Source organism: Anser anser (genome assembly GCF_964211835.1).
Source record: "Anser anser genome assembly, chromosome: 4".
In the NCBI taxonomy this organism is placed as follows: Eukaryota; Metazoa; Chordata; class Aves; order Anseriformes; family Anatidae; genus Anser; species Anser anser.
Genome location: NC_139724.1, coordinates 5,897,152 through 5,911,953, shown reverse-complemented (window position 1 = coordinate 5,911,953; position 14,802 = coordinate 5,897,152). Strand labels below are relative to the sequence as shown.

General features: G+C 37.5%; 1 protein-coding gene across 4 annotated transcripts in view; it reads left to right on the top strand.

Annotated features, from left to right (window-relative positions):
- GSTCD (glutathione S-transferase C-terminal domain containing) overlaps positions 1-14,802 on the top strand; it is a 72,571-nt gene that overhangs the window by 1,844 nt on the left and 55,925 nt on the right. For 3 of the 4 annotated variants that reach the window (XM_083835538.1, XM_083835537.1, XM_083835536.1), the window contains exons 3-6: positions 5,873-6,304; positions 8,628-9,086; positions 13,273-13,527; positions 14,207-14,300. In XM_083835538.1, coding sequence (XP_083691664.1) covers positions 5,894-6,304; positions 8,628-9,086; positions 13,273-13,527; positions 14,207-14,300 — 1,219 coding nt within the window. In that variant the 5' untranslated portion in view covers positions 5,873-5,893. The remainder of the gene's footprint in view (positions 1-5,872; positions 6,305-8,627; positions 9,087-13,272; positions 13,528-14,206; positions 14,301-14,802) is intronic. The other variant, XM_083835539.1, reaches the window with a different exon arrangement.

The window sequence follows — 14,802 nt, the reverse complement described above, 5'->3', positions numbered from 1 at the left end:
CATCTCTGTTCTAATGTTTTAAAAATGCTGCTTTCATCTTAGTAATTCTAGAAAATATTTAATGGAGACAGGAAATCTTCCACTTGAACCCCATAACAGAAGATATAGGCCCTTTAACAAGCAGGTGGCTTGTCTTTGGTCACTCTATGTCTGAGGCTGAAAAAGAAAATTTACTAGATAAATGTTTGAGGTAGTCAGTGAGTGATCTTTTTTGTGTTTTTTTTGATGTCTAGAAAACTAAGAGCAAGAGAAACTTCTGAATTAGTCTAAATCTTTTAACTTTAAAGATGAATTAAAAATATTTCTAAGGTACCAAGCTAGGTGTGTTATTTGGCAGTTGCAGAGACCGCATGACAGTCCAGAAATTACGCTGTCCATCTCCAGCTAAGCATTCTGTGGAAAATAAGGGAACTTTTAGCACTGTTTTCTGAAGCTGGTAGAAGGATACACCTATGTATAGAAGTCAGAAAATGGCAAAAGGTGATTTACAAAAGATTTCCTCACCAATTAGGCCATTTTATTCTTCATGGTGAAGTAAGAAGTTCCAAGAAGGTTAGCATTTCTTCTGTGTTTACCCCGTGCACGGTGAGCTCTGTGGTTGCAAAGAAACTGAATCTAATAGAGACTTAATTTACTCAGAATGCCATTTGGCTGTTCACATAGCTATGAGCAAAATTAGCTCAATTGTTGTTTTTTGGCCACCTGAAATATCTTATGTGCAATAGGCTGAACCTTTGGTTTAAAAAACCAAAATCCCCATAAGCTTTTGACTGTTTTTAAAGGAAGACTAGAGGAAAAGTCCTTTGCTCACTGGGATCTTGTAGGTGTTAAGAATTAACTTAGAAACAACTTCTAACTAATATGATTGCAAAAAAATAACTTATAAGTAGTTCCTTTTTTCTGCCCCACCATACCTGTGCCTGTTGTAGTAAGAGCGTTTTCATGATGTATCCAGTTCTGGCTTACTACAGTCTTTCTCAATGGGTGTTTCCTTTTTAGGGCAATGCTTGGAGAATTTGAGATGTAGTGCAGCTGGAGAAAAAGCAGGAAGCTAAACAGGAGTTTAAGGGACTAGATGCACGGAAGGGGAGGACATCTATTGCCTTTTATTCTTGATACAGCTCTAGGAAAGTGGACTGAAAAAGACCAGGCTGATGAGGCCAGCTGTCAGCTCAAGAGAGAGTAGAATAAGTGACAAATGCCCATAGTATACTCAGTACTACACAGGAGACGGGAAGAAAAGAAAAAGCTTAGCATTTATTTCTGGAGACAGCTGATCTTCTAAGATCGAAACAAATGCAGTAGTTTGACAAAATAATTTGAGTAACTCTCCGTGTTTAATAGTATGAATGAAATTTATGTGGCTCTTGTGAATGATGAAGCTGGCGAATAGACAGGATCTGACTGGTGATAATAGCGTGAGAACAAAGTATTCATCACATCAGTGATGATAACTTTCTATGCACTTTCCAACTATTTCAGGAAACCTAGTGCTGAAATGGAATAGAAAGGAGAAGAGTTGCCAAAGGCAGTGCTTGTTGCTTTTCTCACTGTAGTGACTCTCTTCAGACCTTTTCCAGGTGCAGGCATGGAGAGTTTGAATCAGACCAACCTCTATTTCAATCGTCGCATCCCTATCTTGTTTTGTGGATGCAAACAGAAGCTCTAGGTCCAGTACTTCTTTTATTTTCCTGCTGTGTAGAGCTCATCATTTCATCCCTTGAAGGTTAGCTGCAGAGAAAGGAAAGTGTTATTGTCCTAAGTGGACCATAATTAGAAACACAATCTGTTCCACTCCACGGAATAGGTCTAATAACCCAGATGTAAACTGACCATCTCAGCAGCAGAACAGGGAGTGTGGTTCTGGGAAACCAATGTCAGTGTTTTAATACTTCCAGTTTGAGAAGAAAAAGGGACTTTGGTATGAAAAGTTGTAGGAGTGTGGTATGTGAGAAACTGGGACTATATCTGAAAAAAACAGGACCGTATATTGTAAAGGCTCCTTAGGGCAGGTACTGTGAGTACTTGCAACATCAGGGCCTTTAGCTGAATTACCAACTTGAATGATTAATTGTTGCTGTATTGTTACTGTCATTTTTTGTTGATGCGATTCCTTAAAGCTATAATTATTCCTTAATATAATCACAATAATAATTATTTATTATTAATTTATTATTTTTATTATTTAATTTTTATTGTTAATTACTATTAATAATAATTAAAATATAATAATAAAATAATAATTATTCCTTAAGCTATAATGTTGACCGTCGTTTTCATCTTTGTCTTTCATTTTACTTCTCCCACATGAGAAGAGTCAAACTAGATGAAACAGTCGAATTAGCTTAAAAAAACAACCCAAAAACTTGATACGAGAATCTCTCCAATTTTTTTATGACTACTTAAAAAAAAAAAAAAAGCTAATATATGCTTTTTATGAATGAGTGGTATTTAAAGTTCTTTCGCTTTTCTGGATAAATGCAGCTATAGCACATGCACAAAACCTAGTTAAAGGAGAATCTGTCTTTTGGAAAACTTGTTAAAACAACTGCCTGTCCAGCTGGAAGCTTTATATGTAAAAATTCAAAGCAGTAAATGTACTGTTTTGTCTGAGAGGGAAGAAAAGTCTTGGCCATTCCTTTCTGCCCTCCACAAAATGATTTCTTCTCAGTAAATTCAGCAAACTGTTCTGGTTTTTACAGTTCGAGCACAGTGCTGCTAAGTTGATCATGAGCATCATAGTTTCTGTGATCTGTGTTCTTTTTGGCATCGTAAAAGTTCATTTAGGTTCAGAAAAGTAGTTCAGTCTCTGATATAGTTCACCGTGTTGTCACTGAGGAATAAATTACTGTGGATGTTCATAAAGAAGTTGCTTCTGTTGAGTTTTGAAGAAGTTAATAACCACCCTCGAGCTGTCTGGTCCAGAGATATCCTCTTCAAGGCATTCAGAAAAGCACACCTTTCCCGAGCATACTTTTGCTTCAGCACAAAATCCAGAGTTTTACCTCAAATGGTTAGGGAAGATGACTAAATTCAAATCCTGTGGATTAAGGTAGATTGGCTGCGTACATATTCCCCTTCTCTGACATTGTCCCAAGGATGTCAAGAGAACGGAATGGGCACCTCTGGATGGTGTCTGTTTATCCTGCTTCAGCAAGGTTCACCAGAGTTGGCCTATCTGGTTTGTGTGGCTTCTCTACCTAATAGTTCTGTACCTGAGGGTAAGAATAGTTGAATTTGACGGGTCAAATTTCAAGTTACATTTCAAACTTCAAGGAGACAGATGGATTAATAGGATGGTGTCAGCTGTGGCATTTACAGGGTTGAATACAGAGCAGCCCAATACCCGACAAGTCATTATTTCCAATCAGTTGCTGTCTCTCGGACAGACTGACAGCTGCTATCTGTTACTCGCTGCTACTGGGTAGAAGTAATTTTGTTCAAGGGACTGGAGGAGAATTCACTCTGACAGTGTTAACCCATTCGTCCCAATTTTCAAAGCAGGACATCTTTGTCATTTTAATCGGTAGCCTGATTTAGTAGTACCTCTAGTTTTGCATCTTTAAAGTATTTATTTTTAGTCTAATATTATCCTTTTTTAAGAAAGATGTGGGAAGACTTTTTACGAGGACACGTAGGGATAGTAGAAGGGATAATGGTTTAAACCTGAAAAGGTAGATTTAGATTAGATATTAGGAAGGAATTCTTCACTGTGAGGGTGGTGAGGCACTGGCACAGGCTGCCCCGAGAAGCTGTGGATGCCCCATCCCTGGAGGTGCTCAAGGCCAGGCTGGATGGGGCTTTGGGCAACGTGGTCTGGTGGGAGGTGTCCCTGCCCATGGCATGGGGGTTGGAATGGGATGGTCTTTAAGGTCCTTTCCAACCCAAACCTTTCTATCATTTTGTGGGGGAACAGCGCTTCAGAGCTACTGCCCTGGAGGTAAATGAGCAAGGGCCTCAGTTTACGATACACTGATGGTTTACTTATGAAGTCCTTAGGGCTGGATTTGAAATACCAGTTCTATAAGAACAGAAGGAAATAACAGAATACTGCTTTGGAACTAGAAACATCATCAGAATTTACCAAAATATTTAGCAATTCTATACAGCAAAAAAACTTATAGATGAGTTTATAGAAGGATCCTGTGCAGTAAGGTCAACCAGAAATAATAAAATGAAATAGGAGAGGTGATTTGTAAGGTGAATGTGTATGTTTGAGTGGCTAGAGTGGCCAGGAAAAAAAGGGATTTGTATACTTTGTGAGTTCCCATGGAAAATGAAAATAACCCAGATGCATATCAAGGGTACCATTTAATAATAAAAGAAGTTTTTATAGTCAGGGATATGAGTTTAAATGGTTGTAACTATGGATTTAGCAAGTAAGACTAGCTCTTCTCTCATCTCCTCAACAGTTATTTCACTATACCATTTTCTCCACAGAGTTGGTTACAATATTGAATCCATCTCGATTTATATGCTGGCAAGGTTTATCCAAGTAAACTAGCCTTTAGGAAAGTAGATATTTAATTATGTATTGTATTCTTCTTGTGGCAGGTGTGTTAATTAAAGACAAGCAACAGGATTTTTATGTTGAGCCACTGTTGTTTTGAGACAAAGTCATGTGATGGAGCAGATGAAAAATCCTTCTATGTAACAGTCATTATTATGATTTTCATTTAGCGTCAGGTGGACTTGATTTTGTTCTTCAACTGCCTGTCTTTGAACAATTGGTTTGTCCCGGTGATAGTTGATATGAAATAATACATTTGATGCACAACTACAGGAAAAAAAATCTGATATTCCGAATATTTAAAACAAAAAACTTTTTGCTACATAAATAATGACATTCATGTAACTGTACAGAGACCTTATTAATCTATACAGTTATTTGAAAGACTGATTCTGTTCTGATGTCACTTGTGCTTTTTATATATGTATTTATATGTTCATAATTATATATATATATAAAATATACTGGCATTTCTTAGCAACATTCAGATATCTTTCTCTTATTAAAAATACAAAAATAAAGCTTTATTCTATATGGTTGTTTTAAGAGTGCCACCTAGTGCCTAAAGCTTTTCAATATGATCTGTGGTGTATAAGTCAATGGAGAATTTCATTAGCTGGTGGAGCAGAAAAATTATTGCATCATTGTTTTATGTTAAACTGGTGTGGAATGGTTTAATAAGAAAAATGTAACTTTAAACAAAGTACAAGGAAACTGAATTTAAGCTTTTAATGTAATGACAAGACATTAATTTCAGCTATTGTTACTATTGTATTTGACTGCTTTAAAATAGTCTTGTATTTGAGGTGCTGAATTTTTTTCCTTCCTGCATGTCCTCTTGACCTTCACTTAATATCTCACTAGGCTAGGATGATTTTTGATATAGAAAGCAATGTTATTTCCCGTGGCCTAAATAGCCTGTGTGCACATGTTCTAACAGTTACAGAAAGACGTGTGTGTCTTATAAAACTGACTGGTTTAGGTAGGTGCTCAGGAATATGTTTTTCCAATAATGTATGGTTAATGTTATGGGAGATTGTTCAAAAAAAAAAAAAAAGGCTTGTTATAAAATGTGTATACACTTAAAAAGCTTAAAAGGAGATCTTTTTTTCTTTTTGTATGTTTTGCTTGGTATCAGAAATAATTTCCCTGTCAGTGATTTGTATGTGAAGTGACACCGTGTATGTGAAACCTTTTCCTCTCAAGAAGGTCCTGCAGTCCATTTATTCAGGCAGGATGTCTTTAATGGTATCCTATGTTAAAATCAGTTTTAGCAGATAGTGGAATGACCACTGTTTCAAACCCTCTTTTTTGTTCTCAATTGTGTATTCTTTTATGACTGTATTCTGATTTCTATTTCAGGAACTTCAGCTCAGGAGGAAGATGAAAGATAGCGTCCCTGAAGAACATTTATATTTGGGTTTGTCTCATGAGTACAAAGATAGTATCTTTCCTCTTCATACATCTATTTCGCTGTTTTTGCTGTCCTACTGTGACTGCAAATTATTCAAAATTTTCTTAGTGCCGACTGGTGAAGATGTGGACAATCAGTTTGTGACAAAAAACCTCCTTGGCGATCTCGAGGTCCATTTAATCTCCAAATGCCAGCTTCCTATGGTCGTGCAGAGCTGCTGTTTACCTGCTGTTGTCGCGAAAGACGGCAAGTTCTGTCGAGCTGGGCTTTCCGTTGTCTTAAGGCATATAATACAGAAAACATACGAGGCAGATCCATCTAAAAAGTATGTTTTGGAACTCCTGGGCTTTAAGAAGACCTGCTTAAAAGCCTGTGCTGAGGTGAGTTCGTCTCTTTCTCTTAGTTATGTTATTGGGGTTTTGAAAAAGAACAGAATACTCTGAAGTAGACTTTTAGTGTTGATGTAAATGAGATTTGCTCACTGGAGAAGTGTCTGTATTTTGGCATAAGGGTGAAGAACGGTTCTTTTTAAAGATATAACTATTTAGCAGCACAAAAAGAACCTTAAGATTCAAACGGGGGCAGACCTTTGCTTGAATATGAATATTCTAGTCTATGAATATTCTATGAATTCCTTCTTTTTTGTCAGTGTAGTTTCAATGAGTTATGCAGTGTGGCTGTTCCAGTTTGAAGTAAATTTAAAAAATACCTAATGTAGTGTTAATTTTCCACAGAATGCCACGTTCTTTATCTACTCAGGTCAGATTTCTGAATGTGAGGTGTTATGTGGAGTCATAGGTGTGGCTATTCTTGCAGCAAAGTTCTTGAAGCATGTCATAAGGACCTGATCCTGTGTACTTTGCACAATTCTGTTTGAAGAATGTGGAATTTGCGAATTAAGTAAGTCGCAGTTCTGGGTTTATGGAGAGTGCAAGAATCAAATTGTAACTTTGCAAAGTTTGAGACGGTTTTCGGGTGTACTTACGTCTTGTTATTAACATTAATGTAGGCAATTAAGAGCTTAAACTAGTAAAGCACTTTTGAAAAATTTGCCCTGGATGCCAGCTTTGTCACAGCCCTACAAATATAAATTTGTTGACAATAGTCACTGCTGTATTTATTGCCTTCCTATGCTTGTTTTACATCTTATGAATAATCATCTTTTGACTTAAAGAATCTTGCCAACATTTAGTGTTTCCTCGAAGAATAAAGGGAAATTGGATTTAACTGAACTATGCTTGTTTGGGGAAAAATAGGAAAAGCAAAATAAAGATTCTGACTACAAATATTATGTTTGTTTCTTTTTTTTTTAAAGATGGTTATTTAGTTTAACTTACAACACTGATGTACTATACTGACTGTGTCTGTGAGTTCAGTAGCGTTCTTGTGTAAAACATGTTGTGATGTAAGATTGTGCAGCTGATTCCGTGTGACTGGCTAAAATTACCATGAATGAAGATGATAAAACAGTACTTGTGAATTATCCAGTCTGGAAGGGACCTACACCTCAAACCAGGACCAACGACAGATTCAGAGCAGGTTGTTCAGGGCTTTGTCCAGTCAGTCTCAAAAACCTCCAAGGATGGAGGCTGCACAGCCTTTCCTAGCAGCCAGGTCTAACGCTCAGGATGGTGAAAATACTTTCCTTGTGCCAATCTGGAACCTTTTCTGCTTCAGTCTGTGACATTTGTCTCTCATTCTCCTGCGGTGCGGTCCACAGAAAGCCTGTTTCTGTCTTCTCAGTAGAAGCCTGGTAGTGGGTGCCTAGCCTCAGCATAGGCCCCTGAAGAGCTCCACCTATCCCTGACCTTCAGGTAGAGTGTGAACCCTTAGCCGCTGCTCCTTGAGTTGACATTTCGGCCTATTTATAACCTCGCAGTCTGCTCATCTCTCTAGACTTGCCTTGCTCACTCCCCTCAGGGGGCTGAGCCCCACTATTTCACAATCACTGAGGTCCGTGATTGCATCTGATCGCTGCGCCTCCAACCCAGTTCGTCCCTGTTGGTGAGGAGCAGATCTGGGGGAGTGTATCCCTGTGTTAGTCCATTGGGCACTAGCATTTAGAAGTTGTCCTTGGCATCCTCCACAAACCTCTGGGTCTGATCTCTTCCTGGGACTGCTAGAAAACTTGGGTTCCATGTTTCAGATTGCTGCTAAGTGGGTAAACTGAATAAGACAAAAAATTTATGGTTCTAAAACCTTTACAGATACTAAGACATAAAACAGGACAATGATAATGTGAAAAAAATGGGGTATTGTTTGGTTAGACTAAAGTTTCTTGACGTTGCATGCTAAAAAAAAAAGAGTGCTAATAAAGAATTTCTGTAAAATAGATGTGTTCAAAATTTGTTTTGTGTCATCTTCTGATTCTATCACCAGCAGTTGGAGATGACCTCTAGAAATTGCTCAGAGCTTTGCTTCTCGTGAGTTACAGCCACCCTAATCTTATGCCAATAATAAGGGATAAAAATCTGCTATACTGGATAACTGTTCATTCGGTTTTATATATAAAAATTAGCTTCCTAACTTGCTATTGCAAAAGTAACACAGAGTATCCCAGCTTCTAAGATTATCAAAGGATGTATTTAAAGCTGGAGTTACCACATTTGGCTAGAGTTTTTCTGTTTCAAATGGGCAAAAATGTACCGTGGATTTTGTTTTCTCTTCTTGTAGAGACATTAATTATGTAAATTTATCTGACAGGTTAGCCAGTGGACCAGACTTTGTGAGATCAGCATACCTCTGGCTGTTGAAGGATTTTTGACGGCATCTCCTGAGCACTGTCAGGCTGTCCCTGCTGACATTTTACATCTTGAAAGAAAACTTGGAGAACCTGTCCGAGTGCACAACGATGACAAAATTCGAAGGCAAAAACTTCAACAACAGAAGGCAGGTGCCGAGGCTGCAGTGCCTGGACTCAGTAAAGAAGCGACAGAGGAAGGAAAAACAGTGGAGGTACACGATCATCCGCTTCCAAGTCTGGAACTGAGCGTAGCTTTCTCCAAGCTGCATGTCCAGGAGGCATCAAATGCGGTCCGAGAGGCCCCTGTCATCAGGAGAACAAAAACCTCTGACCTTCCGCCTTTGGACCACATTTTTGCAGAGGGGCTTTATTTTACCGTGGCAGATATAGTGCTTCTGCCGTGCATCCATCAGTTCTTGGTAAGACAACTGCTTCTGCAAACATTAAGTAGTGTATATGTATTTTTGTAAGAATTGTACGATGCGTCCATTTAAAATCCATTGCAGCATTTGCAATGTGAGCTTAAACCAAAACAGACAGCCTGTCTTTGTTTTTGTACAAAGAAAAGTCAGGGACTGGCGAGATCAACAACAGTAACTGTAAATACACAGCATATTGGTACTTAGTAAGCATTGCTAGCTATTTAGATATTATGCTGAAATACTTTGGCAGGAAGTTGTTCAGAAAATTCCTGCATGAGAAGATATAAACTTGACATGTAAAGTAAATTGTAATGTGCATAAAACAGAAGTAGGTAAGCATGAACCTATTGTAATTTTGGTTAGCATACTGAGGGGCAAGGCAATTTGAGTTCTTAGCCATATTGATGTGTTTTTGCTATACCGATACTACCTGAATTGAAATCATTTTCAGCTTTGACTTGAAACTTCATGACTTTATCTTGAAATAGAATGCTTTTTGGGGAGGCAGTGAGTAGGAGATTCAGAGACTATGGTGGCTTTTTGGAGTTGTAAATCCTTGACTTCCTTACATATATAGGAGCTGAGGAGACACTCAGGTATTGGCCAGGGTAGACTTCCAAAAACTCATTTGTTTATGTGATTGGTGTATAATTTCTTGAGGCTCTCTTGAGAGAGTTTTTGTCTGCACATATTTCCTTTTAAAATAGATGCAATGATTTCTGATTTACTCATTTTCTACATAGTATGTTGACATCCTTAACCTCTGGTGGTGTTTTCTTCTAGTTCCTAGAAATGACTCTTTCATTTGGGATGAAACATTCCTATGGAGACAGAACTGCTTTAGTCTGTCTCAAATTAATCCTTTTTTTTTATCAGGCCCTCCCATAAAACAAGCCAGCTTCTTTCCACATCTGTAGATAAAGATGAGCGTGTAGGACAGTATAATACCTTCATATCAGCAAACCTTTTATTCTTCTGTGCAGTTCTGTGGGCTTTTTATTTATTTATTTTTATTTTTATTTTTATAAAGCTTGGTCTGTGTTCTTCTCCAAGTAAGGTCTGATCACTGTGACCCTGCTCAGAAGGGAAATGTTGTGTCTAGGGATCCAGCTTCTTTGGGACGTGCCTCAGCACCTCAAACCTCAGTAATCTGTAGTTTTGTCATTCATGGTATTGTTGCTGCTAAACTGGTCTCTGCAGCTTGTGGAAGGTCCTTTGTTTACTGCAGTGAAAGGAGAAATTCCCTGGAAAACATATTGCATAGCCCGGTAAAGCCAAGAGATTTGATTACGTTCCCCCCACCTCCTTCTGCCCCAGCCTTTTCTCATCTCTGGAAAGAAGCTTAGTACTGCAAGTGACTTGAGTTCAGCTTCGGAGCCAATTTTACAGTGCTGCAAAACTGCGTGAGGGTCTTGCTCAGCACAATCTGTGTACTTGGGTTTATGAGGATGTAAACACAGAAAAGAATTAAGGAAATGACAACTCTATTTCATATGATAATAAAAGGACGCAATGAAGTTGCCTACGACCACTATTCCTGCAGGTACTGTACAAGACTGATAGCAAAACACGGTGTCTGTTGCCAAGAAGAGCTCTGAATGAATTTAGTATTTGCATTTTGATACAAGTTGTTTTGCCAAATTTGCCTTGTGGTGTTAAAAAACAAATGGAATTCCTGGAGAAGATGCTGTCGGTCTCTCAGAGGTAAAAAAAAAAAAAAAAAAAAAGTCTCTAAAATCAAGACAATCACTAACAAACATTATTATGTGCTAAATGTCCCCTATAACTTCTTTCACCAAGGTCATTATCCTCAGTGGATTTCTGTATGATTTCTGTATGATGGTACTAATGTGGGAGTCCAGATCAACGTGTCCACCTGTGGATTAAGATGTTTAATTATTTAACAGAAATGATTATTAATTCATCTCTGCTTGAAGGTCCCTTCCACTGAACTGTTCTGTTCCTGGATTGTCTTTAAAAAATCGTTATAGTTGCACTTCACTTTGCTTTAAGGGTTTAAATAATGAAGTCTTCAATGGGTATATGTCTGGAAAGTATCATGCAATAAATGTGAGGAAACCCATAGCTGATTGTAATTGTAATTACCAAAAGTAAGATAATGAAGCTGAAGAGTTGTTTTTCATTACCTCATTCCATTTCTGTTATCTTTCTGAGGTTAGCCTTGTTACGCTTCCTATTAGTTGTAACTGTTTAAAATTAATAGGAGAATAACAAAAGCTCGGCTCTCCATCTGGGAGAAACCACTATTCACTTTTTAAAATACAATGTAGAACACTCGTTATCAAGTGTAACAGTACCTCTTAGAATTGCTTTCCAAAAGACTTCTTCCTTAACTGAATGAATGTATTTCTGCCTCTGTTACTATTGTGATATTGAATTAGATATTAAAATTACAGTTCATCCTCCTTTTGTTCCTTTAGGTATTACTAATTACTGATGACTACCCTAAGAACATTATAAACACAGAATGCAAGAAAGCTGCTTAAAATTTTGTGTCATGTCAAGTGTTCTCTACCAATTTCTGCTTCCACGCTGTGCAGATAGATGTGTGGAAGAATACCATTTTTGCTTGGCCTTTTCTGACTTTTCATGTGAGCATGGTTTGCAATTTTGTTTTCGAAGCATGCACAACATTACAGGATAGTTGAGGTCAGAAGGGACTTCTGAAGGTCATCTTGTCCAGTCCCTTGCGCAGAGCAGGGCCACTTAGAGCAGGTTGCCCAGGACCACGTTTAATCAGGTTATGACTACCTCCAAGGATGGAGATAACCTGAAAAAAGCTTACCTACATTTCAGCTTTCATTTCAGCACAATCATTTTATACTCCTAAAGTTTTACAGAATGAAGTTCACTGCACAAGGTAACTTTTTCCTTATTTTTGAAGTAAAGGAGTGTTGTTTTGATATGTTGATTAAAATACTCTTAATGTCCAGCAGTAACTTTAGTTTTAGTTAATCCACGTGTGGGTTGTAGGTTCTCTGATCCAGCAAAGGTCTAAACAAATAACATTTCTCAATTGTTTTTTCTCAGTTTAGTCATGTATACAGGTAGGTGTGTGGGATTTTTTATTACAGCTGAGGGAAGGTGGGGACCAGAGGAATCCCAAACATTTATCTCTTTGGCCCTTTCATTTCAAAGCTGTTTAAAGTTTCTTTCCTCTTCCTTTTCACTCTTCAGAATGAACAAACTGATACTTCAGTGCTACCAACAAAGAACTGTCATGGCAAATTCAGAGCTGTGAGGCAGCTCTGAGATGTCTCCAGGGTGATTACACAACAAAATTATTTTAGAATAGTTAAATAGTGATATTAAGTACATTTTATTAAAGATCTGTTTCTATATATATAGGATACCATCATTCTGCTGTCTTTGAATATAAATTTTTGTTTGCTGTGCAGATTTTAAATACTGGAGTGTAGGAAGTTGTTGACTTAGCACATAGAACATGAACTTGGTAAAGCCAGCTCTTGGCAGTAGGTTTGTAGAGAATATTCCCAGTTTTGCTGTGTATTTCACTTGTACTGAAGAGAATTATGAGAAGTTTAAAAAGTTGAAGAGGATGATCGTCACTGTTCTGAAACATTTGGGAATGTGAACAGAAATTACTTTAGTTCACTGAATGCATCGTTTTTAAGATTAGATGGTCTTCATTAAAAATTGTGATTTGAGTATCTTTTTTTTTTTGGTAATATGTGTATCACATTCAGACTTACGATTTTACACTTTAGGATATACTCAAGATATCAATTTCTGTTGAAGGCCACTTTGCTTTAAGTTCAGCATTCATTGCAAATTACGGGATTTTGTGATTACCAACAAAAATGAATCATTCCCTTGTTAGGAAATATCAGATAATTAAGAATATTATTTTAAATGCTGTTTTCCTGTTACTGTCTTAAATTGTGATTAAAATTGGCCATGTAAGGACTTTTGCTCTAGAAAGCACATGAGAATTATAGACAACGTTTAAATGGCCAGCTGGCATTTCCAGTGGCAGGCCAGAGTTCTTAACTAGCTAAGCGTTTTCATTAGCAGCACGCTATGAGTGAACATGTTGAGCTTTAGCATGGAACTAAGCTCATTTCCATAGTTCATGCCTTCTGTTTGTGGCTTATAGGAAAAATTGTGCAATAGTAAGTTATCTTTCCATTTATTTTTCTAGGTTCACAGCAAAAAACAAGGAAAAAATCTGGCAAACTTGCCTCTCATATCCAGTTGGTATCGAAGAGTTCAAGAAGTACCTGGAGTAAAGAAAGCTGCTGACAAATGCAGTATGCAGCTTCTCCAGCTTCCAGAGTTGATGCCTGCTCCAGAGGAACAGCTGCAAGACTTCTCTTCAGTTCCTGATGAATTAGAAGAGGAGCATGAAGACAGTCATTTTATAGGTGGTCCAAGGCCAACTATGACTAAGTTAATGGTAATTTAAGACTTTTTAATGAGTTAATTTCATGGTAGTATTCAGCTTGATTCAAGGTAGATGGATTGCAGAGGCTGTCTTTGACAGCCTTGAACAGTTTAATGAATTTTGTCTGATATGCGTTGATTTAGAAGGGATTTTACTTTTTTTGTTCAGTTAACAATATTTGACTGTTCAGGAATCAAGCAAACATAGGATGCTGGAGGCTATGTTAATAATTCTCAGGAATCAAAGTAAGCTTTTGTTTAAATTGTGATATTATCTTCCTCTTTTAAAGATAATGTATAAAAAAAGATGACAAAAGATGTTGCTTTTATGTTTGGTTTAAGTATTCTATCATTTCTGCTTTTTTTTTTTTTTTGCTATTTCCTTTGAGCTTTGAACATCTGAGATCCATAATGAGTTTTGTTAAAGAAAACTCTCCATCGTGTTCCCTAACTCTCCATATTTCTTTGTATAGAGGCTGTCAGCCTCTTCTAAATAAAATGAACAGGGCTTTCCTGTGAAAATGAGAGAAATACATAATTTGAATCCCAAATAATGTAGTCATCTGCCTATTAAGTTTCACCTAGGCTGAAAGTGATGCAGTTTGATCTGATGTCTTTAAGTTTGGTGTGAATTTTATCTACTTCAGTAGATAAAGGATCAGAGCCTTATTTTTTTGTTCCCTTTCACATAGGAAAGCGGTATTGAGGCAAAATTTTCTCCTCATCCCTGCCCTAACTGGACTATAGACTGGACCAATCTCCCATCAGCAGTCAGTCCTGGAGAAGGTAAGGGTTTTTAGGTATGCGTGTGTCTAACAGTGCCTTTTTCTGGTGTAGCTACTTCACTGTTTCAGAGGAATGTATGTCACTTCTCATCAGTGTATTTCAAAGCTATGTAGAACAGGTAAGTAGTTTCAAATCTGTTTTAGAATGCAGGCTGTTTATAACACATGGTGAGAGGACTTAGGTCATCAACAGCTAACGACCAAACTGGGAATAAAAGCTTGACCTTGAATCCTCGGCTTTTTCCTCACTGCTTCACCCCTTTCCTGAACTTTTCTTCATATCTGGGGCAGTAAATTTTGGCTACACGATGTTAATATAATCAGCATGAATGTTATACGTGGACTACATCTCCCAAAGCAGTAGCAGCTGATTTCATTATGATGAAAATAATCTTAATTAGAAAAATTTGGAAGATACATATCAGTCTTCCCTTTTGTGGCAGCGTTGCTTGCCCTGTAGGGGTTGTTTTTCTTTGCTGAATTGCAGAGCAGTCTGCTGCCCA